We start from the raw sequence: 25,559 nt of genomic DNA, 5'->3' as shown, positions 1-25,559 counted from the left end.
AGGCACCTGTGCTCAAAAAACCCAACACTAAGTTAAACTTGAAACCCGACACTAACATTTCATTGATTAAAATATTAATTGAAGGTCTACCGCTTGCCAGACACTCAGTGTGCATTAAACTCTGGGATCCAACTATGTACAAGACGGACTTGGAATTTATACTCCAACATGAAAGGGGCAAAGTTAACAGAATAATTATGCTGACAGTGAAGGTAGTGAGATAGTGAATAATAGTAGTGAAGAGAGGCAACTCCAGATACCCGTGTTCTGGGAAACCTCTGGGAAGTGACATATAAAATGAGACCTTAAAGTGCAAAAGTATTTACATGATTGATTAATCTCTTCTTCCCCCAAAGCACCTAACATTTTGCCTTTCATACAATGGGAACTCAATAATAGGTCTCCTGGCCTCAATTTCCTTATTCCTGAAATAAACTTCCAAGATTCCTTCCAAACACAACAACGAAATGGACTGGAGTTTGGGGGCAGTAGAAGCAAAAATTAAGTTAGTTCAGAAATGACTGCAAAATCATAAACAAGGCAGAACGGAGTGCAGAAGAATGCGTATATACCAAAACCACTTATTTTACTATGTGAAGTGACTTGCATCTTCGACAACATATAGACAGAAAGAAATCGTTCACTCAGCCTGAGGAAACAACACATACACAAGAAGCAAGAGAGTTTGAGATAAGTGCATGGCTACACTGAAAAGCTCAATTCTCATCTTCCTCTGGGAAGGCACCAAGACGGGAGGGACCAAGACAGGGCAATGGTCCCAACTACCGAGGCACGAGAATATCAGGTTTTGCTTGTGGCTTAATTCCGGGAATAGGTCAGTACCAACTCCAGTAAGGGTTTGAAAGAATCTTTCCAGATGCTCAAAAAGAAGAGAATCGACCCTTCCATAGGGCGCCCTGAGAAGAAAACTACACTAAAGCATCACATTTCCCCCCAGCAGTATCTCCTCCTCGGCCTTGCCTCACCCAAATGGGGTTAGGGGAAGGCCGGGGCGACCCCCGACCTTCTGGGTGGAATGGGCCCCACCAGGGCGCCCTCCTCCACCCCCTTGGTACGCAGAGGGGAAACAGGGCACCTCCGGAGCTGCTGTAAAGAACAGGAGAGCTTGAAGACGCATTCGCATCCTAAGAAAAAGAAGTCGAAAGGAAAGGGTTGGAGCCCCAGAATAAAAGTGTAAGTTTGAGGGGCAGGCAGAGAGTGGAAGTCCCCATCAGAGCAAAGAAGGAGGTGGCAGCCGAAAGATCTCTAAGCCGGCTCTTACCGTCTGTGGGAGACGCCATCTTCCAACCCATGTCACGTGACGTGGCCAACCGTCGGCGGGAAAGCAAGGACGCATACGCCACGCCCCCAAAGAGAAAGCCCATTATCCCCAACTCGCAGCCCTGTCTCATTTCCCCGCCCCGTAGGGCAGTCTTTGCCTAGTCCCGCCTCCAGTGCTGGCCACACCCCCTCGCAAAGTGGTAGAGGTGGGGCGACTGCAAAGTTCTTGAAGAATCTTATTTACTTTCTTCGGTGAGGGGGTGGGACCGCCGACATACCTGTGGCCAATCGGGGTTCTCGTTTAGGGGGCGTCTTCTCCGTGTGCTCGATACAGAGTACGAGCCTTCCCTGCCTCGGCCAACGGAATTTTCTGAGGTGGGAGGGGGCTAGGGCTCTTCCACTTCTGACCAATCGCGTATCTCAAAGATCGGGACTGAGGGGGTGCAGTAAGGTGTTAGGGTGCGTGATTGGCTAGAGGAAATAGTCTTCTCCACCAATGAGTGAGTGTGGCATGCTGGAAGGGCTAGGCCTGGAGGCCGTGGCGCTTCTAGGGAGACACCCGCAGTAGTGGCTCTTGGAGGCCGAAAACAGGCGGCTGAGGGCCATGGCGGCTGCGGTGGCGGCGGCGGCGGCAGTGCGGACCCGGATCCTACAGGCGAGTGAGGGTGGTACCGAGGAATGGCGAAGCTAGTAATTGGGTCCTTTCCGTCCACTGTCTGAGCCAACCCCTTCTTAGCCGACCTTGCAGTTCCCACCCGGCGCGTGAGGCCTTGTCCCAGCTTTCACTTCTCATCCACCCTCTTTGGATCCTGGACTGCCTGCCACCCCTGGCTCTCTGCCCTTTTACTCTGGAGGCTGTCTCCCTTTCTGACTCTGGCCCACTCTCCTCCCCCAGCCCTGTCAGTCCCTGCACTCACTCACTTGCCCTCACTTGTTTTGGTCCACTCACCGTATTTCCTTTTCACCTCTGTGCCAGTCACCTCTCTCACCTTCTGTGCCAGAAACTCCCTTTTCTGGTCACCTTTCTCAGAGCTCTTTCTCCTGTTCAGAGCGACCAGATTGTTCCCTCCCCCCCTCCCCCCCCCTCCCCCTTCACTGTCTGTAATCCGTGGTAAAGGATGCAAAGCACACGAGGGGGAAGGTCAGTGAACTTTGAATCTCCTTCTAGAAAATGTACACTAGGTTTTCCCCCAAAGCAGTTATTTGCTGAGCTGTTTAACCTAGCTATGGCTCTTTGTATTTTCCACAGGCTGTAGGCTGTCCCCTTTCTTTTTTTTTTTTTTTAATGTTTTATTTATTTTTAGGAGAGAGAGAGAGAGATAGCGTGAGCAGGGGAGGGTCAGAAAGAGAGGGAGTCACAGACTGAAACAGGCTCCAGGCTCTGAACTGGCAGTCAGCACAGAGCCCGATGCGGGGCTCGAACCCACGATCCGTGAGATCATGACCCAAGCGAAAGTCGGACGCTTAACCGACTAAGCCACCCAGGCGCCCCGTAGGCTGTCCCCTTTCTTGCCAAGAGTTTCATTTAAACTTTTAGCAAAGTTACAGTATTCTTGTTGGTGGTAAATAAGGACACTTAGTTATGCTACCAAATGTTCCTAGCATATGAGAGAGAACAAACATCTAAAAAAAAAAAAAAAGTGATAGAAAATGAGGTGATAAATCTCTCTAAAATGAGTGGTAGAAAATAAACAAGAAGTGTTAATTCCAAGTTCCTAACCCAAAGTCAGCTCTGAGTATGCCAGCACAACCTCACACCTGTCCATGGTGGGGATTGGGTCTTTTCTGCATGCCTGAGGCCTGTGGTCTCTAACTCTGTCCATAGCCTTTCCCCAGCGTCACAGCCCAGCAAAAGCTTGGACAGGATTTACTGCAGGCAAGAGTTCTCCAACCTACAATAAACAGCTCTGCCCTTCTTAACTTGTTACATACAGCCTGGGAACTTCTTGTTCTTGCTGAACTTTTAGATAATATTAGCACTTACCAGGATGCAATGAGTTCTACTGCAGAAACTTTTGCATTTTTAAGATTCTTGGCAAAGTCAGTAAAGGTTCATGTTTAAATGCTTTTTAATGGGACAGTGAGGAGAATGGGCTGGAAAAGTTTGTGAGGTAGTCTGGCTTCACTCATCTATTTCTTGCTGTGATCCTAACTGTTCTTCTAGTATCTTTTTTTGTAGTAGGGATACAAAGTTTCTACCCTGTAATTTCCATTACCAATTTATCCTTGAAATCTTTTACTAAAATTGACTTTTTTCCTTTGCCTCCCCACCATCACAGTGAGTCATTGATACCCTTAAGAAGGCATTTTGTTCCCCAAATCAAGGAGAGGAATCTCCCTTTCTATGCACTTTATTTTGGAAACAGACATTATTTTCTGATTCATTTGAAGAAACTCTAGTGTTGACCTGGAAAAGAACAGAAATAGTAATTCTTAGCCAAAGAGGAGTTACTATAACACGAAACTTCAATAAAGAGTAATCTAGGAGTGGTGCCCCTGGGTGGCTCAGTTGGTTAAGCATCCGACTTTGGCTCAGGTCATGATCCCATGGTTCATGGGTTCAAGCCCCTTGTCGGGCTCTGCACTGACAGCTCAGAGCCTGGAGCCTGATTCAGGTTCTGTGTCTCCCTCTCTCTGCCCCTCCATCACTTATACTCTGTCTCTCAAAAGTAAATTAACGTTAAAAATTTAAAAAAAAAAAAAAAGTAGCCTAGGAGTGCCTGGATGTTTCAGTTGGTTGAGCATCCAACTCTTGATTTCAGCTCAGGTCATGATCCCAAGGTCATGGGATTAAGCCGTGCATTGGGCTCCACACTGAATGTGGAATCTACTTAAGATTCTGTCTTTCTCTTTCTCTGCCCCTCTCCCCTGCTTGTGCTCCTCTCTCGCTAACTCTCAAATTGGGGAAAAAAAAAAAAAAAAAAAGAGTAGTCTAGATTCTGGCAGTCATGAATTTCAGAGGATCATCAAAAGGATCTATAAAGGAAGGAGTTGGTGTTTTCAGTAATGTTTTTAAAGTTTATTTATTTGAGAGAGAGAGAGTGGGGAAGGGCCAGAGAAAGAGGAGGAAAGAGAGAATCCCAAGCAGGCTCCCTGCTTTCAACACAAGCCCAATGCGGTGCTCAAACTCATGAACCATGAGATCATGACCTGAGCCTAGTTGGATGCTTAAGTGACTGAACCACGTAGGTCCCTCTTGTTTTCAGTAATTTTAAGTATTGATGGTCTTTGATGTTCAATGGTTCAACTTAAGACTTAAAACTTTTTAAAATCATTTTTTAATGAAAAAAATTTTTTAATCTTTATTTTTGAGAGAGAGAGAGAAAGCATGTGAGTGGAGGAAGGGAGAGAAAGAGAGGCAGACACAGAATCCAAAGCAGGCTCCAGGCTCTGAGCTATCAGCACAAAGCCCAGCGCGAGGCTCAGACCCACAAACCATGAGATCATGACCTTAGCCGAAGTATGACACTTAACTGACTGAGCCATCCAGGCACCCTGACTGTTTTTTTTTTTTAAAGTTTATTTATTTTGAGAGAGAGAGTGTGTGAACAGAGGAAGGGCAGAGAGAGAGAGAGCATTTCAAGCAGGCTCTGTAGGGTCAGCATACAGCTGGCCTGAGGGCTTGAACCCATGAAACTGTGATCATGACCTGAGCCAAAATCAAGAATCAGATGCTCAACCAACTAAGCCAGCCAGGCGCCCCAACTTAAGACTTTTTGACTGTATGGTGCACCTGGGTGGCTCTGTCGGTTAAGCATCCAACTTCGGCTCAGATCATAATCTCATGGTTTGTGATTTGAGCCCTGCGTTGGGCTCTGTGCTGACAGTCAGCTCAGGGCCTGGAGCCTACTTCAGATTCTGTGTCTCCCTTTCTCTCTGACCCTCCCCTGCTCATGCTGTCTCTCTCTCTCTCAGAAATAAATAAATAAACATTTAAAAAAAATTTTTTTAATTTTTTTTTTAATGTTTTGTTTATTTCTAGGAGAGAGGGAGAGAGACAGCGTGAGCAGGGGAAGGTCAGAGAGAGAGGGAGTCACAGACTCTGAAACAGTCTCCAGGCTCTGGGCCGGCAGTCAGCACAGAGCCCGACGCAGGGCTCAAACCCACGAACCGCGAGATCATGACCTAAGCGAAAGTCGGACACTTAACCGACTAAGCCACCCAGGTGCCCTTAAAAAAAATTTTTTTAAAGACGTTGACTGTACAATGCTGTGAAAGCAATATGCATTCAGTAAAAACCATACTTCAAGTTTTAAATTTTTATTCTCCCCACCCCCAGCAAAATGCAGTATGATACTTTTGAGGAATGCTGGGCAGCAGCAGGGAGTCACAGCTCTCTGTCAGCCACATGATCACAAAGTTCAACAACTGTACACTTATAAGCATTCTATACCCATACAACCATTCTTGGTTTTCACTTTCAAAACAGCATTCCATAAATTACATGAGATATTCAACATGTTTTTATAATGTAGTCTTTGTGTTAGATGATTTCGGACCATTGTAGGCTAATGTAAGTGTTCCAAGCATGTTTAATGTAGGCTAGGCTGAGCTATGATGTTAGTTTGGTAGGTTAAGTATATTAAATGCATTTTCAACTTACAATGGGTTTATCACATTCAGAGATAAGAAAATTATTTTCTTAATTAATTTATTTGAGAGAGAGACAGCATGAGCAGGGGAGAGAGAGAATCTCAAGCAGGCTCCACGCTGCCAGTGCAAAACCTAATGTGGGGCTCGAACTCATGATCCGTGAGGTCATGACCTGAGCCAAAACCAATAGTCAGGTGCTTAACTGACTGAACCATCCAGATTCCCCAAGAAAACCAGTCTTAAAGAGACTCAATGGCTTGCCTCGGTGATATGGTTTAAAGAGTACAGTCTTCACAGTCATGCTTGCATTCTATCCCAGCAGCACCACTTTCTAAGAATATTTGTGAAGATTGGAATTTATGAATATAATGAAATAAATACCTGACACTTAAGCCGATCCAACGTCCCTCAACTAAGTGACTGATGGGGCTGAGAATTCAGGAGTTAAGTCTTCATATCTCTTTCTATGTCAGGCACTGTCCCCAGGCTTTGGGAAAGAACTAGTGGGTAAACACTAAGAGTAGGAGTGCACAGAGTACTGCAGGGGTGTAGGGAAACTGACTCATACTCAATCTGTACAATTTAGGATAAATTGTACAATTTATCCTAAAAAGGAGTTGGCTCCAGGCTTGAGTTTTGCAAGACTAGCAGGCCTTCAGCCAAGGAAAGCGAAAGGGGAGTGCCAGATAAAGGAAACAACAAGTATGAAATAAATATCTAGAGAGGAAGAATTTTGGTGTGACCGGACTCAGGATAGTTTCTTTAACAACAATGGTTTTTTTTTTTTTTTTTTGAGAAATGAAGAAAAGATAGGAGTCCAACCCATCAAAAACTATATGCTAATATTTTATTATACCAGATGCAGTGTTTTTTATGCCCTCTTAACAGCAGGGAGGCTGCATGCAAGTAAAAAATAAAACGAAGTGGCCTAGCATGCTCAAGTTGACTGATCTGTGCATTTTCTGCCCTGTAAGAGAGTAAACATGAAACATGATTAATACCAAATTGTTGCTTGGCCTGTGCTCATTTTTTTCATTCTGCAAAAATATTACTGAATGCTTACTCTATTCCAGGAAAAGTGCTAGGGGCTGAGGACACAGCCATCTAGTGATCTAAGGGGAGAGAGACTACTTAATAATTAAACACTCTTATTATTCCATAATGTGATATAAGAAATAGAGGAATTTAGGTGTTGTATGAACTCTATAATCAGGTGCTTGGCCTAGACTTGAGATTGTGACTTTAAAATCTTCTGACTTTGCTATTTCCCCTCTCACTCTCAGAAGTTAACCTCCTCCCCCCCCCCCCATTTCAGAGACAACAGAAACCATCAGTTGAGAATTTCCTCAACTTCCTCTGGCAAACATAAAACTGACCTGCATGTTACCCAAAGTGATGGCTAAGTAGGGAGATAAGGAGTAGGAGTGAGTCAAACAAATAGAATTCCAGGCAAGAAGGAGCAGCATGTGTACAGGCAAAAACAGCACAAAACATGTTCCAAATGTCTGGAACATAGACAGCAAGGAGGAAAGTGGCAAGCTATGAAACTAGAAAAGTAAAGATACCATGGGAAGTCTTCTAAGCAACATCACAATTAGCCTTTAAGAACAGTGGAAAGCCATTGGAGCTGTTTAAATAAGGGAGTAATCTGCCCAAATTTGTGTTTTAGAAAACCCCTCTGGCTGTAGGAGAGAAAGCTAGATTCAGAAAACTTAAAATTGGAGCCCAGGAGACCTGCTAGGAAACAGTTACTGAAGTCCAGGGGAGAGACAATGATGGTATAGACTGTAGTGATGACAGGCAGTGTAGAGAAAAAGGGCTGTGTTCCTAAGACTTCTAGGAGGACAGATTGCCAGGATTTGAGTCACTGTGGAGAGAGAGGGAGGATTTGGGGTGACATTCTGGTTTCTTCTTGGGCAACGAGGTGAATAGCGGTCCCCCTCACTGAAAAGTGGGATACAGAAAGCAGAGCAACTTGGTGAGAGGAAGGTGAGGAGTTCAGCTTTTTCAATGTGCACCTAAATAACATCCACAGAGAAGTGTGGTAAAGACAGTTAGGCGGATGTTATCCAAAGAGGAAGCTGGCTAAGAACTACAGATTTGGGCATCATCAGAATCTAGATAATCAGGCCACAGGAGCTGATTGAATCACCCGAGGAGAACGTGCAGCAAGAGAAAAGAAGGCCTAGGACCAACTCTTGAGGAAATCAAATGGTTAGTGGCCAGGTAACAGAGGATGATATCAGGACATACTGAATACTAGTGAAAAGGTTAAGAACGGGAGGACTGGGAAGAGCCCATGGGATGTTGGGAGACACTGGTGTTTAGTCATGAAGGTTGGAGTAGATTGAAGGGTTAGTGGGAAATGAGGAAATAAAGGTAATTAGTATAGAGAATCCTTGCTCTTGGATGGAGAGAGGTTCAGGTTTCAGGAAAGAAAGGATAATTGATGGAGGTGTCTGGGGTAGTGGGAAAAGTTGGCTTTAGAGTACAGGTGCAAAGATGAGCCTTCAGTTAGAGGACAGATGCCTCGTTGGTCAGTCCATAGATACCAGTTTTGCACTTCTGTCTCCCAGTCCCTTTGTCCCCACAGAGCTTGCTAGCTATCTTCTCCCTTATAAGAAAACAGGAGGAATAAAGGATGGGTATAGGTCAGTTTCATAAGGTTGCTAGTAGGAAATTGAAGTTCTCATCTGATGGTTTCTGTTCCCTCTGAAGTAAGAAAAACAAAGTTCAGCTCTTGAGAGTGAGAGAGGAAGCAGCAGGGTTGGAAATTTTAAGAGAAAATGTTTTGAAATAGCAAGGAGTAAGAGCAACTAAGTAGCAAGGTGACAGAGGTATGGCACAGAGAAAAGACATAATAGCAAGGAGATAAGAGAAGTTTTGAAATAACAAAGGAGTAAGAGCAAAGAGTGTTTATAATAATATAATAGTCACATTGAATGAGCAGCAACAACTTGCTCTTTTCTGTATCTGGACAGTCTTGGTCACAATAACTGTAAACTAGGTGAACAAGACAGATGCAGTGCCTACCTTCATGGAACTCAAGTCTTTGGGGCAACAGACAAGTAACCAGGCAACTACAGCATGGACAAATAAACCTGATAGGGGAAGTACTGGCTGCTATGGGAGTCCAAAAAGGGACATCTACCTTAGTCTTGGGTTGGGACAGTCAGCCCCCCAGTGAGTCTTTCATTTGTTCCATAGATACTTATTAAACATCTATGTACCAGGTACCATGTTGGTGTTGAGAACATGCCTATAAATAAAACATGGTGGGCTCTAGAAGAACGTTGATGGTTTGAAATCATTTTTGTGGGGAATGGGAGAGGAAGTAGATGAGGCATTTGGAAGAATCTTCTGCTGACCCAAAGGACAGGCATTCTTTCCCCTAGACAGTACTGTAGGAACACAAATTCTTGCATTTCATCCAGCCCCAAACCCTTTGGTTAATATGTCTGTCTTCTGGGGCGCCTGAGTGGGTCAGCTGAGTGCCGACTTCAGCACAAGTCATGATCTCATCTTCATGAATTTGAGCCCCATGTCAGGCTCTGTGATGACAGCCCAGAGCCTGGATCCTGCTTCAGATTCTGTGTCTCCCTCTCTGTGCCCCGCCCCTGCTTGCACTCCGTCTCTCATAAATAAATAAACGTTAAAAAAAATTAATCAACTTCCATAGCGTATATACAAATGAGGAGTTATTTTATTGTAACTGGCCCACAATTTGCTGATTATATCATATTAAATGTTACCTATATAACACATTCTTTTTTTATAAGGTACATGTGGCATTTTTAAAACACCTTTATTGCAACAAAATTGACATAAGCTCTACATATTTAAAGTCTACCGTTTGATACATTTTATATTCTTTTTTTTTAAGGTTTATTTATTTTGAGAGAGAGAGCGAGTATATGAGCAGGGGAGGGGCAGAGAGAGAAGGACAAGAGAGAATCCCAAGCAGGCTCTGCACTGTCAGCGTGGAGCCTGATGCGGGGCTCAAACTCACAAACCAAGATCATGACCTGAACGAAAACCAAGAGCCAGATGCTTAACCAGCTGAGTCACCCAGGCACCCCAAATTTTATATTTATATACACCTGTGAAAATGTCATCACAATCAAGATAATGGGCATATCCATCACCCCAAAAAGTTACCTTCTTATCCCATCTTCTCCACTTCTTTGATCATCCCCAGGCAACCACTGATCTGCTTTCTAACACTATAGATTAGTTTGCATTTTCTAGTTTTATATAAATGGGATCATACAGTGTGTACTGTTTGCATGTATGACTTCTTTCACCCAGTATAATTGCTATAGTTATCCATGTTATTGCATGTGTAATAGTTCCCTTTCGTTGCTGATTACTATTTCAATGTATGGATATACCACATTAGTTTCTCTATTCACCCATCCAGTGGTGGACATTTGGGTTGTTGCTAAGTTTGGGGCTATCACAAAGCTGCTATAAACATTTGTGTTCAAGTATTTATATGGGCATATCAAGTATTTATATGGGCATGTAAATACTTATATTTGACACCTATTGTGTTAGATACCATCTAAGAGTTTTCATATTATTAAGATTTGTGGTGACTACATTTTTCAGGCCAAAAATTAGGATAATGTGGTCCAATAAAATTTTTTTTTAAGTTTCTTTATTTTGAGAGAGGGAGAGAGAGAGCAAGCAGGGGAGGGGCAGAGAGAGAGGGAGGGAGAATCCCAAGCAGTCTCTGGACTGTCAGCACAGAACCCAATGTAGGGCTTGAACCCAGAAACCGTGAGATTATGACCTGAGCTGAAGTCAGGAGTTGGACATTTCACTGACCCAGGTATCCCCCCTCCCCTAAATTTTTAAATAAGGACTGTCCTGGAAATTGAGGACATGATCATTATGGTTTATTATTTTCTAATAGTTTGCTGTACCTCGTAGTCTGCTATCTTTTCTCCTTAAAGACTATATGACTCTTGAGAGCAAACATCAAGTCCTTTTTCACATACCCACGGTAACTAGTATAATGTTAAGCATATGGTAGCCATTCCAAGTTTTAATAATTTTCTCATCTCATCAAAATAATCATTCTTTCACCTCACAGGTCTCTTCCAAGGTGAATTCCATTTGGTATCCAGCATCCTCCTTTTCTTCTTCAGTGGTAAGTTTATTTGGCATTAAAGTTTAACTTCTGAGAAGGAATACAGTATAACTTTGGGGTATTCCCATTTATCTTCTTTATATAATTGTGACCAGAGTATATGTGAAATCTTCTATCTTGGTTTTTTATCTAATCTGTTAATTATATGTCATAAGCATTTTCAGTATTGCAAGATGCTCTTTATAGCTATGAATTTTTTTTAATTTTTAAAAATGTTTTATATTTTTGAGAGAGAGCGTGTGCGTAACAGTGGGCTAGAAACACAGAATCTGAAACAGGCTTTAGGCTCTGAGCTGTCAGTACAGAGACAAACATGGGGCTTGAACTCACAAACCTCAAGATCATGACCTGAGCCAAGTCGAATGTGTAACTGACTGAGCCACACAGACCCCATATAGCTAAGATTTTTTTTTAATGTTTATTTTTGAGAGAGAGAAAGGGATCACATGAGCAGGGGAGGGGCAGAGAGAGAGAGAGAGAAACCGAGGATCCAAAGCAGGCCCTGTGCTGTCAGCACAGAGCCTGATGCGGGGCTCAAACTGATGAACTTACAAACCACGAGATCATGACCCAAGCTGAAGTCAGATGCCCAACCAACTGAGCCACCCATGCACCCCTATGACTATAATTTTTAATAGCTGCAAAATTAACTAAAATTTTTCCCATATAACACCTAGATTGATTGACATTTTGAATATGAGGAAGCAAACATTTATTTATATAGTTTTTTCCTTTTTTTAGATTATTTTCCTTCCGAGATGGGATTACTGTGTCAAAAAATAGAAGCATTTTCATGGCTTCTAGAGGTTTTATTGATCCCACCAGATAGTTGTCCTTTTCTTCACAATCTTTAAAGTTGTTTTCATAGAACTGTCAGCCATTTGCAGTACCTAAAATCTAACATATAATGACAGGTGCTGAAAATCCTTTCTATTTAAAAGCATGCACACAGTGTAACACAATAGTCCTTCACCTTTTTTGGTCCACAGCCCCCTTTGAAAATTTAATGTAAGCAAGCTACTTCTCAGAAAAACTACACACAAAGGGGTGCCTGGGCGGCTCAGTCGGTTAAGGGTCCAACTTCGGCTCTGATCTTTTAATCATAAATGTAATACGGGCTCATGGTGACATGACAAAAAGTCAGCTGGGCCAACAAGCCAACTAGCTAATCTTTGTTAACATAGAATCTGCTACTGTTTTTAGTTGAAGCTTTACAGTGACATAAAGTTCCACTGTGTGATTAGCAGGGAATTTTCCTTAGAGAAATCACAATATTCAGAGGCTCAGCCACATCTTAATGAACACTATAGACAAGCACATTATGTACCTCTTTCTTGGTGTTAACATTTCTAGAGAACAGAAGATTCACTATCAACCCTGAATTACTTCCTCTTTGTGAAAGGGAGAGAAACCATGAACTAATACCAAGTTTTGTGGGGTTTTTATTTTCCAGCCAACTGTAAAGCTATTCATCGATGGGAAATTTGTTGAATCCAGAAGTGACAAATGGATTGACATCCATAATCCAGTAAGCAAAGCTGCTTTGGGATTTAAACTGACTAGGCTAGAATTCTGGGAATGTGGTGGGAAATTAGAGACCCGGGTGTTTGTCATGAAGTACATAGTGCTGCCTCTGTGACTAGCTGAAGAACGGACAAGGTGGACAAGGGGCAAAAATGATGTGCTGCTTTTTCCCATCAGGCCACCAATGAAGTCATTGGTCACGTTCCTCTGGCCACTAAGGCTGAAATGGACACAGCTGTTGCATCCTGCAAACGTGCTTTTCCCGCCTGGGCAGACACTTCAGTATTAAGCCGCCAGCAGATCCTGCTCCGTTATCAGCAACTCATTAAAGAAAACTTGGTAAGAAATCATTTTCCAAGCTGTTGCCTAGGATGCAGAAGCCCTTTTAGTTGCCCTCCATAACTCTACAATCCAAAGAGATGTAGATCATGGCTCTCTCCCTTAAACTACTTCTCCCCCAGTTTTGTTCTTCCTTGGCTACCTAAGAACTAAAAGGAGGCACATCTTTGCATTGGTTTCTAATTGTGTGTTTTTTCTCTAGAAAGAAATCGCCAAGTTAATCACGTTGGAACAAGGGAAGACCCTCGCTGATGCTGAAGGAGATGTATTCCGAGGCCTTCGTAAGCTGGGAATCCCTCTAGGGGAGTTCAGGAAGCCTTTGGGAAGGAACAAAGGAAGATGGGAGGCAAAGATCTCAGAATGGGAGGTTGCTTCTTCCTCTATGTAGATTTTCCTATCCCATGATCTTTTTTAGTACTTGTGGAAAATAGCAATATTTCTTCGGTACCTGTGAGATCATATTATTTCATTTATTTTACTTGATTGTTCAGTAGATATATGCATTTCACTGTCTTTTTTTTTTCCTATTTGGAGGATCTCATTTTGCTCAGCCCCTTCACACAGAAGGGCAAGTCGATGTGTCTGCCATGTGTCATTGGCCTGAGCCATTCTCTGTCCTCAGGGATGACTAGAGCAGGACAGAGCTAAGCAGTGCCCCGTGGAGAGCTGGTGGTCTGACTACTTCTCTGTTGCAGAGGTGGTTGAGCATGCCTGCAGTGTGACATCTCTTCTGCTGGGAGAGACCATGCCATCCATCACCAAAGACATGGACCTTTATTCCTACCGTCTGCCTCTGGGAGTATGCGCAGGCATTGCTCCATTCAATTTTCCTGCCATGATCCCCCTGTGGATGTTTCCAATGGCCATAGTGTGTGGAAATACCTTCCTACTGAAGCCATCAGAGCGAGTTCCTGGAGCAAGCATGCTTCTTGCTAAATTGTTCCAGGACTCCGGTGCCCCGGATGGAACACTGAATATCGTCCATGGACAACATGAAGGTAACTGCCCTTCTGTACGTGGCACTGAATCTGTCTGCCAAAAAAAATCAAGGTGTTGAGTGGTGAAGGAATATTTTAGAATGAGGAACCTAGGCAGGAAGGGATTTACTGATAGTAACCTCCTTGTTTGAAGGCAATGTTTGTGGACTGGCATCCCTGTGTGCTAAGGTAACTAACTGGGGAGTAGCAGTGCCTATGGCCCTACAGAAAACATTGGGACAAAGAAATATGGATTAGGTCAGTACAAGAGAGATAAAAGAGAAAGTTTTCAGTTCAAACTGAGAAAATTTATAGACCTCAGAGAGACTGAAGGCCTTCTATTTCACATAGTAACAGCTAACATTTAAAAAGCACTTCTGTGTTTCAGGCAGTTTCTAGTGCCTTTCATATATTATCTCATTTAATCTTTATAACAATCCTTTAAGATAGGTACAATTATTTTTCCATTTTACAGGTAAGGAAACTGAGGCTTAATGAGGTAATGTGCTAGAAACTATCAAAGCCAGTCTGTCAGTGCCCCGGAAAACTCTGGTTTATACTTTTAAAAATGATGCTATATTGCTGCTCACATGACAGCACAATAGTATCTGAGAGTCCCAGTGTATGGTGACCGTTAAGGAAATAATCACATTCTCAATGGATAAAAGCAAGAGTTGACTATTAAAAGGCTGTTATTTTGGAGGAAAACAGGAGTTGTTACCTTTGGAGTTAGAAGTAGAAATAACAAATGAGAAAAATAATGAAAGGGAAAAGGCTAAATAGAATTAGTAGTTTAAAGAATTTAAGGAAAAGGGAAGAACTTCAAAATGGGAATCCAGGGTAGAAAAATAGAAGTATGGAAACTTCTCATTCACAGCAATGGTAAAGATAAGTTTGACATGTTGAGAAATGTGAGACCACAGCCATTTGTTTCTTTGTGGTAATCATTTCTTTTCTTCTTAAAGCTGTAAACTTTATTTGTGATCATCCGGATATCAAAGCAATCAGCTTTGTGGGATCCAACCAGGCAGGAGAGTACATCTTCGAGAGAGGGTCAAGACATGGCAAGAGAGTTCAAGCCAATATGGTGACTTCTTATTCCTTTTTCCCCCAAACTCTGTTATATGTATTAAAATTACCTACAGGGGTGCCTGAGTGGCTCAGTTGGTTGAGCATCCAACTCTTCATTTCTGTTCAGGTCATGATCTTAGGGTCGTGGGATCAAGCCCCATGTCAAAGTCAAGGCTCTGCACTGCCAGCATGGAGCCTGCTTGGGATTCTCTCTCCCTCTCTCTCTGCCCCTCTCCTGCTTGTTCTCTCTCTCTCTCTCTCAAAATAAACTTTAAAAAAAAATAATAATAGGGGTGCCTGGGTGGCTCCGTCAGTTAACATCCAACTTCAGCTCAGGTTACGATGTCACAGCTGATGAGTTCAAGCTCCACATCAGGCTCTGTGCTGACAGCTCAGAGCCTGGAGCCTGCTTCAGATTCTGTGTCTCCCTCTCTCTCTCTGCCCCCTCCCACTTGCTCTGTCTCTCTCCCAAAAATAAGAACATTAAAAAATAATAAAACTACCTACAAACAGCCCTTCAGCAGAGGCACTACTTTCCCACTCTCATGCCAATGTGTCTTTATTCCCACTTCATCCTGAATGTCTTCCTTTTAGCCATGAACCTGGTAATGAGTTTTTCCTAAGCCACTTTAATTACTTTTTATCTTAGACAATCTTGGTGACAAAAGGTACTTTTCTCCCTAAGAATGTTATTCAAATTCTTTGGCTTTAGCAGTAACCTCTGAATTCTTGTTCTGGCCTTGTTTCTTCCTTCATACCATGCTTTCTAGCCCTTTCTCCTTCCTTCCATTCAAGGCATATCCTAACTACTATAATGTCAAAGATATGCTCTTCCTAACAGTCCATGCTATCTTGTACTAGAAAGAGCCAAATACCCTGTGAGTATGGTTTACTTGTTTGTATAGTTTTACTGTTCTCTTACTAGCTCCTTGCCAAATACATAATAATTCTTTGATACTAAATGTGAATCCAATTGCCTCTTTCTCACCGTTTGGTTAATATTGCAGAAAGGGCATCCACCTATGCACAGGCTTGGAAACTGTTCCTGATATGCCCACTTATTTCTTTTCCTGGCTGAATGTATTTTGGCCAATTTGACTTAAGACACCCCCCCCCCAAGCTCACTATGTATTTATTGAGTGTAATTTTAATGGGATAAAATTAAGTAGCAAACATGATATCTATCCATGAACTCAACTATAGTTATACAGTCGTCCCCCCTCATCTGTGGGGGATGCCTTCCAAGACCCCTAGTGGATCCCTGAACCTGTGGATAGTACTGAACTCCATATATACTATATTTTTCCTATAAATACTCATCTACAATAAATTTTAATTTATAAGGTAGGCACAAAGATTAATAATAACTAATAATAAAATATAACAATTTTCAGGGGCGCCTGGGTGGCTCAGTTGGTTAAGCGTCCAACTTCGGCTCAGGTCATGATCTCGCAGTGCACAAGTTGGAGCCTGCATAGGGCTCTGTGCTGACAGCTCAGAGCCTGGACCCTGCTTCGGATTCTGTGTCTCGCTCTCTCTCTGACCCTCCCCTGCTCACGCTGCCTCTCTCTCTCAGAAAAAAAAAAAAAAAAAAAAAAAGAACAATTTTAACACTACACTATAATAATATGGTCTCTTGACCTATCTTATACTTTACTCACCCATCTTATGATGATGACGTGAGATGATAAAATGCCTACATTATGAGATGAAGTGAGATGAATGATGTGGGAATTGTGACAAAGTTATTAGGAAGCATAGTTTCCAGACTTCAGTTGACCTTGGGTGACTGAAACCATGGAAAGTGAAACCACAGATGAGGGGAGATTACTATGTCTGGAAACATATGTGTAGAAATGACCATGTTATCCTACCTAGTAAAGAAACTTATGAGGCTATGTATCTAGAAGCAAGCCAATTTGGAGAATCTCTTTCCAGAAATGGTATATCAAGAGGTCCACCTATTTACCTTTCAGCTGGCCACTGTATTATATGGCAGCTCTTTGTTTACTTTACTCTTCTTATAGCTAGAAACCCCAGCAGACAATAGACTGTTTCCTGTCAGACTTAGGAAAGAGAAGGGAGTTCTTCTTGGTTCCTGGGTGCAGTATGTAGTCTGTCAGTTTGACTGAATGTGATTATGTGACTGGAGGTTTTGTTTTGTTTTGGTAAGGGGTTTTGATCTAAATAAACACATAACAGCTTATCAGCTAAGAAAGTAGAAAACAACCTGGAGATTTATTCTGTACTATCAAGACTTCAGCAGTATCAAAATGATAATAAATCTAGCCTCAAAGCTACAAAGGGTAAATTCTCTCCTTCCTTAAATTCTTATTTGAAATCTAAGATTCTTTGCTTAGTTTCTTAGCCTTGTTGTATTTTGCCAAGGAAGATTCATGTACTTTTTGTATTTCCTTAGGGAGCCAAGAACCATGGAGTAGTCATGCCAGATGCCAATAAGGAAAATACCCTGAACCAGCTGGTTGGGGCAGCCTTTGGAGCTGCTGGTCAGCGCTGCATGGCTCTTTCCACAGCAATCCTCGTAGGAGAAGCTAAGAAGTGGCTGCCAGAGCTGGTGGAGCGTGCCAAAAACCTGAGAGTCAATGCAGGTAATCAGTTCTCTGCCCTGCTCCTTTAGACTTTGTATCTGTGGCACTAAGCTCTTGGTTTTAGTGTTGGCTTTGGCCAGTGGGAGTAATCATGTCTACTCTTTAACCATTGCCTCTATACTATGCTTGCCATTGTTAGCTGTCATAATATATGTTAATGAAGACCTTAAATACTTTTGTGTTGTTTTACAGGAGACCAGCCTGGTGCTGATCTTGGCCCCCTGATCACCCCCCAGGCCAAAGAGCGAGTCTGTAATTTGATTGATAGTGGAACAAAGGAGGGAGCTTCTATCCTTCTTGATGGTCGAAAAATTAAAGTCAAAGGCTATGAAAATGGCAACTTTGTTGGACCAACCATCATCTCAAATGTCAAGGTGAATAACTCTGGCTTATTTATTTCACACACACAAGCACTAAAGGTACCTTAAAGGCTGTAGATGGAATCTCATCCTTCCAAATGAAGACATTTAATGACTTGAGACCTCATCTCTTGCCAGGCTCACTCAGTTATTTTATTTAGAGTCTGAATGAGCCTCCTATCCTGACACCCAGCCTCCTTCCACTATACTAGTGGCTGGCAAATTTTCCATAAAGAGCTAGATAGTAAACATTTTTTTGGCTTTGCAAGGATGTACAGTCTCTGTCACATCTACTTACATTTTAGTGAGAAAGCACATTAACATTGTGTGGCTGTGTTCCAATAACCCTTTATGAACAATGGAATTTTAATTTTAAATAATTTTACATATCATGATTGATTTCTTTTTCAGCTATTTAAAACACAGAAACCATTCTTAGCTTGTGAGCTGTACAAAAACAAGCAGCAAGCTTGTTCGGCCCACTGGCTATATTTTGCCAATCCTAGCTTGTATTTGTTACTAATCCATTTAATATTCATTTTTCTTTCTGCTCCTTGCTGTCGAGCTTATAGCTATTGCAGTGTCTCCATCAACGTATCAACCACCCAGTATTTACTGAATACCTATTCTGTGCCCCAGTTTTAGCTGTATCTTCTCCAGAAAATAACAAAAGAGAAAGAATTGATCTCTCAATTTTTATTTATTAAAACTCCGCAAGTCTCTCAACTAAAATTAATGACTAAATTGAGGTTAGGAAGCTATGTCCCCACTATTCCTACTATAATCCTGAATAATTAAGAGTTGAATGTAAGCGTAGTAGAAATGATGAAATCTCTTGCCACAGAACCATTGAGGGAAAATCCACTTAATAGCAACAAACAGAGCCAACTAGCTGCTGTGGTGAAGGATGTTTTGAATGTTTAATGTGACCTGATATCAAAATATAAATGTACAGACTCTTTTGCGGAGGCAAAGGAATGAATGAGAATGAATTGTTGATGTTACAGAAAACTTAGTACAGGGTTTCTTTAAACAGAAACACTCTCCTGAAATATATATTGAAATATACCTTTTCAGTGAAAAGGTATATTTCAATATATATTTGATTTAGGGGCACTTGGGTGGCTCAGTTGGTTGCCTGACTTCGTCTCAGGTCATGATCTCACAGTTTGTAGGTTCGAGCCCCACGTCAGGCTCTGTGCTAACGGCTCAGAGCCTGGAACCTGCTTCAGATTCTGTGTCTCCCTCTCTTTCTTCCCCTCCCCTACTCGTGCTCTGTCTTTCTCTGTCTCTCCCTCTCTCAGAAATAAACATTTTAAAAAAGTTGTTTTAATATATATATTTGATTTATAAAACATGAATTTTCATGTAACTTTTCATAACATAACAACTGTGTAACAGGTTATACAGGTATAAAAGAGGAAGCTAGTGATAGGTCATGGGACCTAAAAATACAGTGCTTAAAGGGCAGGAGTGTAATTGTAGTTAATAAGAATTTCAAGTTGTTTGTATGATTGGTAGCCTGGAAGATGGAATACAGCAAGAAAGGACATTTTTTTTTTTTTTTTTTTTTTTACAAATAGTTTATTGTCAAATTAGTTTCTACATAACACTCAGTGCTCATCCCCAAAGTGCCCTCCTCCATGCCCATCCCCCCCTCCCCCCCACACCCATCAGTCCTCAGTTTTTGTCAGCATTCAAGAGTCTCTCATGGTTTGCCTCTCTCCCTTTCCCCCACCATTTCCGCCCTTCTTCTCCCCCTCGTTCCTCCGTCAAGTTCCTCCTAATCCTCCTATACGTGCAAACATATGATATTTGAGAAAGGACATTTAAAAGGTGGTTTAAAATGAAGAGAAGTTGCTAACATGAAAGCTGTCCGTGTAAGCAGTGGATAATAAAGTACCAGATAATATACTGACTTCTTTTCTGGATGCATCACTCCTGGCAGCCAACTATGACCTGTTACAAAGAGGAGATTTTTGGTCCAGTTCTTGTGGTTCTGGAGACAGACACTTTGGATGAAGCCATCAAGATTGTAAATGACAATCCATATGGAAATGGAACTGCCATCTTCACCACCAATGGAGCCACTGCAAGGAAATATTCCCACCTGGTGGATGTTGGACAGGTTTGTGAACAGAGTTTTTAGGAGATTTTTGTAGTCATGTACTGTTCCCTATCTAAGGGAGATGTTAAATGATCAGTTGCTGCTCCTCTAATTTCCCACAATGCTCCATTTCTTCCTCAGGAATCACAGTTCATGGAATGGAAGATGGAATAGGATAGAAATTGGAGTATTTAAAATTGGTCTGTCTGATGTCGAACATTTGTGCTTCTAAATGGAAAGTTCCTTTGTTTGAGTCCTTTTATTTACGTGGATTTGTTCTGTTTTAGGTGGGGGTGAATGTCCCTATTCCAGTGCCTTTGCCAATGTTCTCATTCACCGGCTCTCGATCTTCCTTCAGGGGAGACACCAATTTCTATGGCAAACAGGTAACTTTAAGAAAACATTTTTTTCCTCTAAGAAACTTTCTTGAATATACTCAGGAACAAGGATTCTGCAAGGAAGGCCCTGACATTAGCTTCTGTGGGGTCATAAATTGTTCAGCCATTCTTGTCAGGATGTTCCCTAGAAAAGATTTAAAATCTAACAAAATTTTGCCAAAGCTGTTGCTTCTTGACTAACTCAAGGTGGCAAAGTTTGGGGGAAAGAGCATGAGGAAGCCCAAGTCCTTTTCTCTGCCTGAGATCCTTTCTTCCTACCTCTCCTCTTTCCTTTAAATCTTAATCATCTGTCTTGTCTAAGTTTAAAGCATGGACTTCTCCAGAAAATTATCTCTCACTACCACCACCCCCTTCCTCAGTGCTGGGTTGGGAATGCCCCCATGTGCTCCCACTGCACATTTTTCTCCTGTAAGTTATTCATTTGCAAACTAATTTTTATGTTTATCTATTGTTGAGAGAGAGAAAGAGCATGAGAAGGGGAGAGGGGCAGAGAGAGAGAGACACACAGAATCCGAGGCAGGCTCCAGGCTCTGAGCTGTCAACACAGAGCCAGACACAGGACTTGAACTCACAAAATGCAAACTCATGACCTGAGCCAAAGTTCGGTTCTTAATTGGCTGAGCCACCCAGGCGCCCCTTCATTTACAAAAATTTTACTGAACGCCTTCTTTGTACCAAACACTATTCTAGGCACTGCAAATACATTATGAACAAGAAAAATAAAGCAGATTTGGCACATAATGGCCTGGAGCAAATTCCAGCTTGGCCTGTTATTAACTGCATGACTTTGGGGAATATCCCGTGTCTCAAGTTTCTTATCTATAAAATAAGAATAACAGGGGTGCCTGGGTGGCTCAGTCGGTTAAGCGTCTGACCTCGGCTCAGGTCATGATCTCATGGTTCGTGGGTTTGAGCCCCGCATCAGGCTCTGTGCTGACAGCTAGCTCAGAGCCTGGAGCCTGTTTCGGATTCTGTGTCTCCCTCTCTCTCTGACCCTCCCCTGCTCACACTGTCTCTCTCTCTCTCTCAGAAATAAATACAACATTAAAAAAATTTTTTTAAATGAGAATAACAATAGTACTTATATTTCATAAGTTTAAGATTAAATCACCACTGTTACCACATCCTTCGGCAGGTACATATGTTCTAAGGCAAGAAGAAGCATGGCAGGTTCAAAGAATAGAAATGGGCTGGGGCACAGAGAGTGAATGAGAAGGAGAGTGGTAAGAGATGAGGTTAGAGAGGTAGGGGAAACCCTGTAGGGCTGTGTAAGCCAAGATAAGAATACATCACATTGTGATTATTCAGTAACTGCAGTACCTGGCACAGAGCAAGTGCCCAGACGTGTTGAACAAATGGGCTAGTGGAAGTTCTTTGTAACTCCACAGAGACACAGCCATTTTGATACCTTTGGTAATAAACTTCATGTTTTTTATACAGGACTCTCTTTCATAGTTTAATTAAAAAAAAAATTAACAGTAACACTGCATAGTAGAATATAACAATGTGGCCAGCTGCTTAAGAAAACATATTGGGGGGACACCTGAGTGGCTCAGTCGGTTGAGCTTCTGACTTTGGCTCAGGTCATGATCTCAATGTTCATGAGGTCGAGCCCCACATCAGGCTCACTGGTGTGTCAGCACAGAGCTCACTTCTGATCCTCTGTCCCCCTCTCTCTGCCCCTCCCATGCTTGCTTGCTCATGTTCTCTCTCTCAAAAATAGACATTAAAAAAAAAAAAGGAAAACATTTTGGTTATTTGGAGGCAGATTATTTAGTTTGTGCATTAGTCATAGCTTTTGCATAATTAATTACTTTGATTCTATTAACAAAAATTTCTTTTGAGGGAAGCAGAGTAAAACTACTGTTTTTTTCTCCCTGTCTTGGTTTAATTACTGTTAAGTCATCCTGGTAAGTGAGGTTTCTTAGAGGAAAAGACTGACCCCATACACAGTTTGAAGTCTTAAATTTTAAGGTAATCAAATTTCTATTTTGGGGCTCGTAGGTGGCTCAGTCAGTTAAGCATCTGACTTTTGATTTTGGCTCAGGTCATGATCCCAGAGTCATGAAGTCAAGCCTAGAGTAGACTCTACACTGGCCATGGAGCCTGCTTAAGATTGTCTCTCTCGCTTGCTCTCTGCCCCTCCCCCATAAATAAATAAACAAACAAATAACAGTTAAAAAAAAACCACAAAAGTTTAATTAAAAAAAAAAAGATTCTTTCTCTTCCCCTGCCCCCTTCATGTTCTCCCTCTCTCAAAAAATTGCTACTTTGTATTCTTCTGGAAAAAAGACAAAAAAGTATCCTCATAATGTCAACTTTAGTTGTATTTTATATTGAAAGTATATAATAACTCTAAAGCTTTTAAAATATGCATTAACATGGGGCGCCTGGGTGGCTTAGTCGGTTAAGCGTCCGACTTTCCTTAGGTCATGATCTCGCGGTTCGTGGGTTCGAGCCCCGCGTCGGGCTCTGTGCTGACTGCCAGCTCAGAGCCTGGAGCCAATTTCAGAGTCTGTATCTCCCTCTCACTCTGACCCTCCCCTGCTCACGCTGTCTCTCTCTCTCCTAGAAATAAATTTAAAAAAATAAATAAATAAATAAATAAATTAAAAAAAAAATAAAATATGCATTAACATGGCCCAGATTTTGTCAAATAATTCTAGAAAAGTATTTTAAAGAAGCTATTGTGTTTTTTTCTAACATTATCTTTCTAGCTTGCTAGTATTTTTTGTTAGATCTGCATAGTCTATTCTCTTTTGCTCAAGCCTATTCTTATAAACTATATATAAAGCCTTACATATGAATTTTTTTGTTCACATTATAGGTGATTTAGAAGTGAGTGTGTGTAAAGCAGACATTTTACTTTCGATTTGTAAGATATTGTTGATTTTACTACTTTAGTATCACTGACAGTTGTCAGAAATGGCCTAATATGTATTCCCACCCCTTCATCCCTTTTTCTTCTTCACAGAAAAGAGAGAAAAACTAACAGTTATTGAACAACAGTTACTTTGCTAGGATGTTTGAAAGTCATCTCATTTTCCCCTCACAGCGAGGTGAGCCATAGGTCACAGATAAAGCCCAAGGTTGCATGGCAGTCAATAAGGAGGAGAGGCAGGATTTGAGCCAGGTCCTAAGACTTCAGCTCTAGGAACAGAATGAACTGCAAGTTTAACAGATTACACTGTTCAATTTTTCCATTTAGATCCTCTTAACTAGTTTCAGCATAACGATAGGTAAGGTTTGACTATTTACAATGCCAGGTATTATGCTACATGTTTTAAATAAATTATCTCATGAACAATGTGTTGGGTTTTGGTTGCACCAACTCAAGTGGCAACATGGGTAACACTTTACAGCACCTCCTTCAAAAGCTGATTGAAAGAGAAATCATGAAACCCCCAGGAATATATGCTAACTTTTTAAATGTTTCCTTTGTTCTCTTTAGGGCATCCAATTCTACACTCAGCTAAAGACCATCACTTCTCAGTGGAAAGAAGAAGATGCTACTCTTTCCTCACCTGCCGTAGTCATGCCTACCATGGGCCGTTAGAAACAAGTTTGTTCCAGATTCAGTCCACCCTGAGTAATCTCCCTCTGTTCTTGACCAACTTCATTTGCCAACTTTGCTCGTATCAGATCCCTAGGACTGGAATACCTGGTAACTAAAATCTTTCTCAAGACTGTTGGCCCCTGCAAAGTTGTTCTGGGGAGATTCCTAATGTTACTCTTACGCCAGATTTTGACTTGTTCCTTACTTTGGTTTTTGAGGTAACTGTTAGAACTCTGAAATGCTTATATGGAATGAGAGCTTAGGCTATTTACTAAAAGGTCTCCCCTTTTCTGATGACTTGAAGAATGGAAGATTAGTGTATGTAAAGAAGATCTTCCAATAACTGGAAGAGGACTTCTTGGATGGGGAAATAGGACAGAAATTAATTCACCCTTTGATTGATCCTCAAACACAGCCCTACATAAATGGCAGCTGTCTCTCTGCCCAGGTTTCCTGAGCCTGTCATTTATCTCACACTATAAAGAACATAATCCGTTTCTACTTTTCCCACCATTGTGACAACTGCTTTTTTTTCTGCTAAATGCCACTTTGTCCTAGTGACTCATGACCACTAATTCTATGATTGTTACGGCTCCTGCTTCTTAAAGTCACTTCTCAAGGATACCTCAGTATGTGCTAGATAAATCAACTTTTTGTTTTGTGTGCCAAGTGTTAAATTTCATGTTTGGTTTCAACAATCATTAATGTTTCAATCATTAATTCAGATCCAAATGGAGTTTTTTAAGAAAACTATTTCAAAAGCTTTTTAGGGCCAGAAATCAAGGGGGTATTCCAGCCATGAATGCTTGCAAGACTCTTGCCTTAAGTAAGTGCAACCAGGTATTACTTGCCGAATTTTTTGTGTTGTTCTTTCTTCTTGCTTGCACTTCTCATTAGTGGTAATTTTTAATGAAAGAACCCTTAATGTAGAGTAATTCTTTGGTGCCTAAGAAATGTCAAGGCTCTTCATGACATGAAATAGTAGAAAAGAAATGGTTTGACAGATTCTTCTGTGACCATTAATTCAAGTATCTTTATGCCTTTTCTTTTGATATAGCTAAACTTATGTCAGACCAGAAACTGATGAGCTAAAAAAATAAATTCCCAACTGAATCAAGCCTTTTGGGATATAGTTTTTACCCAGTGAACTAGGAGAAGGTTGCTGGCTCTGATAGAATAATCTTTGGTCCTCAGCCAGATGCCATAGGTCATTTATTTTCCTGCTCCCTCATTACTCACTTGGATAATGCTAATCTGCTCCATGGCAGTGATTCAGTGAATTAAGGATATGAAAACTGAAAATATTTGTGCACTCTGTGCATTTTAATACTACCACTGCTGGATAGAGTGTCAGAATCTTCAATCACTTAAGGTGACTGGAACTTTAATAAAATACATGTATGACCCTAATGGGTTTATTTGTTTTGGGGGTTTTGGGGTTTTTTTTGTTTTAGATTTGTCTTCCTAAACATGAGGCAATAAAAATTTGTAATTTGATGATAGAATGCCTTTTGTTTTATTTCTACTTATCACAGCTGGCAACTAATAGTATTACTTAATCCAATCCAACAACTACAGGCCGGGTTGAAT

General features: G+C 41.5%; 3 protein-coding genes across 14 annotated transcripts in view; 1 reads left to right on the top strand and 2 right to left on the bottom strand.

Moving 5' to 3' along the window:
* LIN52 (lin-52 DREAM MuvB core complex component) overlaps nucleotides 1-1,331 on the bottom strand; it is a 146,501-nt gene extending 145,170 nt beyond the window's left edge. For all 11 annotated transcript variants that reach the window (XR_005528466.1, XR_005528468.1, XR_005528465.1 and 8 more), the window contains exon 1: nucleotides 1,283-1,331. Coding sequence is in view for 6 of the 11 variants with exons in the window: in XM_039232337.1 (XP_039088268.1) it covers nucleotides 1,283-1,313 (31 nt within the window). In the remaining 5 variants the exon portion in view is untranslated. The remainder of the gene's footprint in view (nucleotides 1-1,282) is intronic.
* Nucleotides 1,332-1,797: 466 nt separating this feature from the next.
* ALDH6A1 (aldehyde dehydrogenase 6 family member A1) lies at nucleotides 1,798-25,426 on the top strand. Its single transcript, XM_039232329.1, has 12 exons — nucleotides 1,798-1,936; nucleotides 10,973-11,029; nucleotides 12,483-12,557; nucleotides 12,731-12,892; nucleotides 13,095-13,173; nucleotides 13,588-13,890; nucleotides 14,835-14,956; nucleotides 17,360-17,549; nucleotides 17,742-17,923; nucleotides 19,857-20,036; nucleotides 20,303-20,401; nucleotides 23,865-25,426. The coding sequence occupies exons 1-12, from the start codon at nucleotides 1,886-1,888 to the stop codon at nucleotides 23,967-23,969; spliced, it is 1,605 nt and encodes a 534-aa protein (XP_039088260.1). The 5' UTR covers nucleotides 1,798-1,885; the 3' UTR covers nucleotides 23,970-25,426.
* Nucleotides 6,765-25,559, bottom strand: part of BBOF1 (basal body orientation factor 1) — a 53,590-nt gene continuing 34,795 nt past the window's right edge. The window contains exon 12 of one of the 2 annotated variants that reach the window (XM_039232332.1): nucleotides 6,765-6,841. The gene's annotated coding sequence lies outside the window, so the exon portion shown is untranslated. Of the gene's footprint in view, nucleotides 6,842-20,407; nucleotides 20,538-25,559 lie in introns of those variants that run through there. The other variant, XM_039232331.1, reaches the window with a different exon arrangement.

The sequence above is a fragment of the Hyaena hyaena genome, unplaced genomic scaffold (assembly GCF_003009895.1).
Source record: "Hyaena hyaena isolate Hyena2069 unplaced genomic scaffold, ASM300989v1 scaffold_65, whole genome shotgun sequence".
NCBI lineage: Eukaryota > Metazoa > Chordata > Mammalia > Carnivora > Hyaenidae > Hyaena > Hyaena hyaena.
The sequence above is the reverse complement of the archived record's forward strand: the minus strand, read 5'-3'. Positions and strand labels throughout refer to the sequence as shown.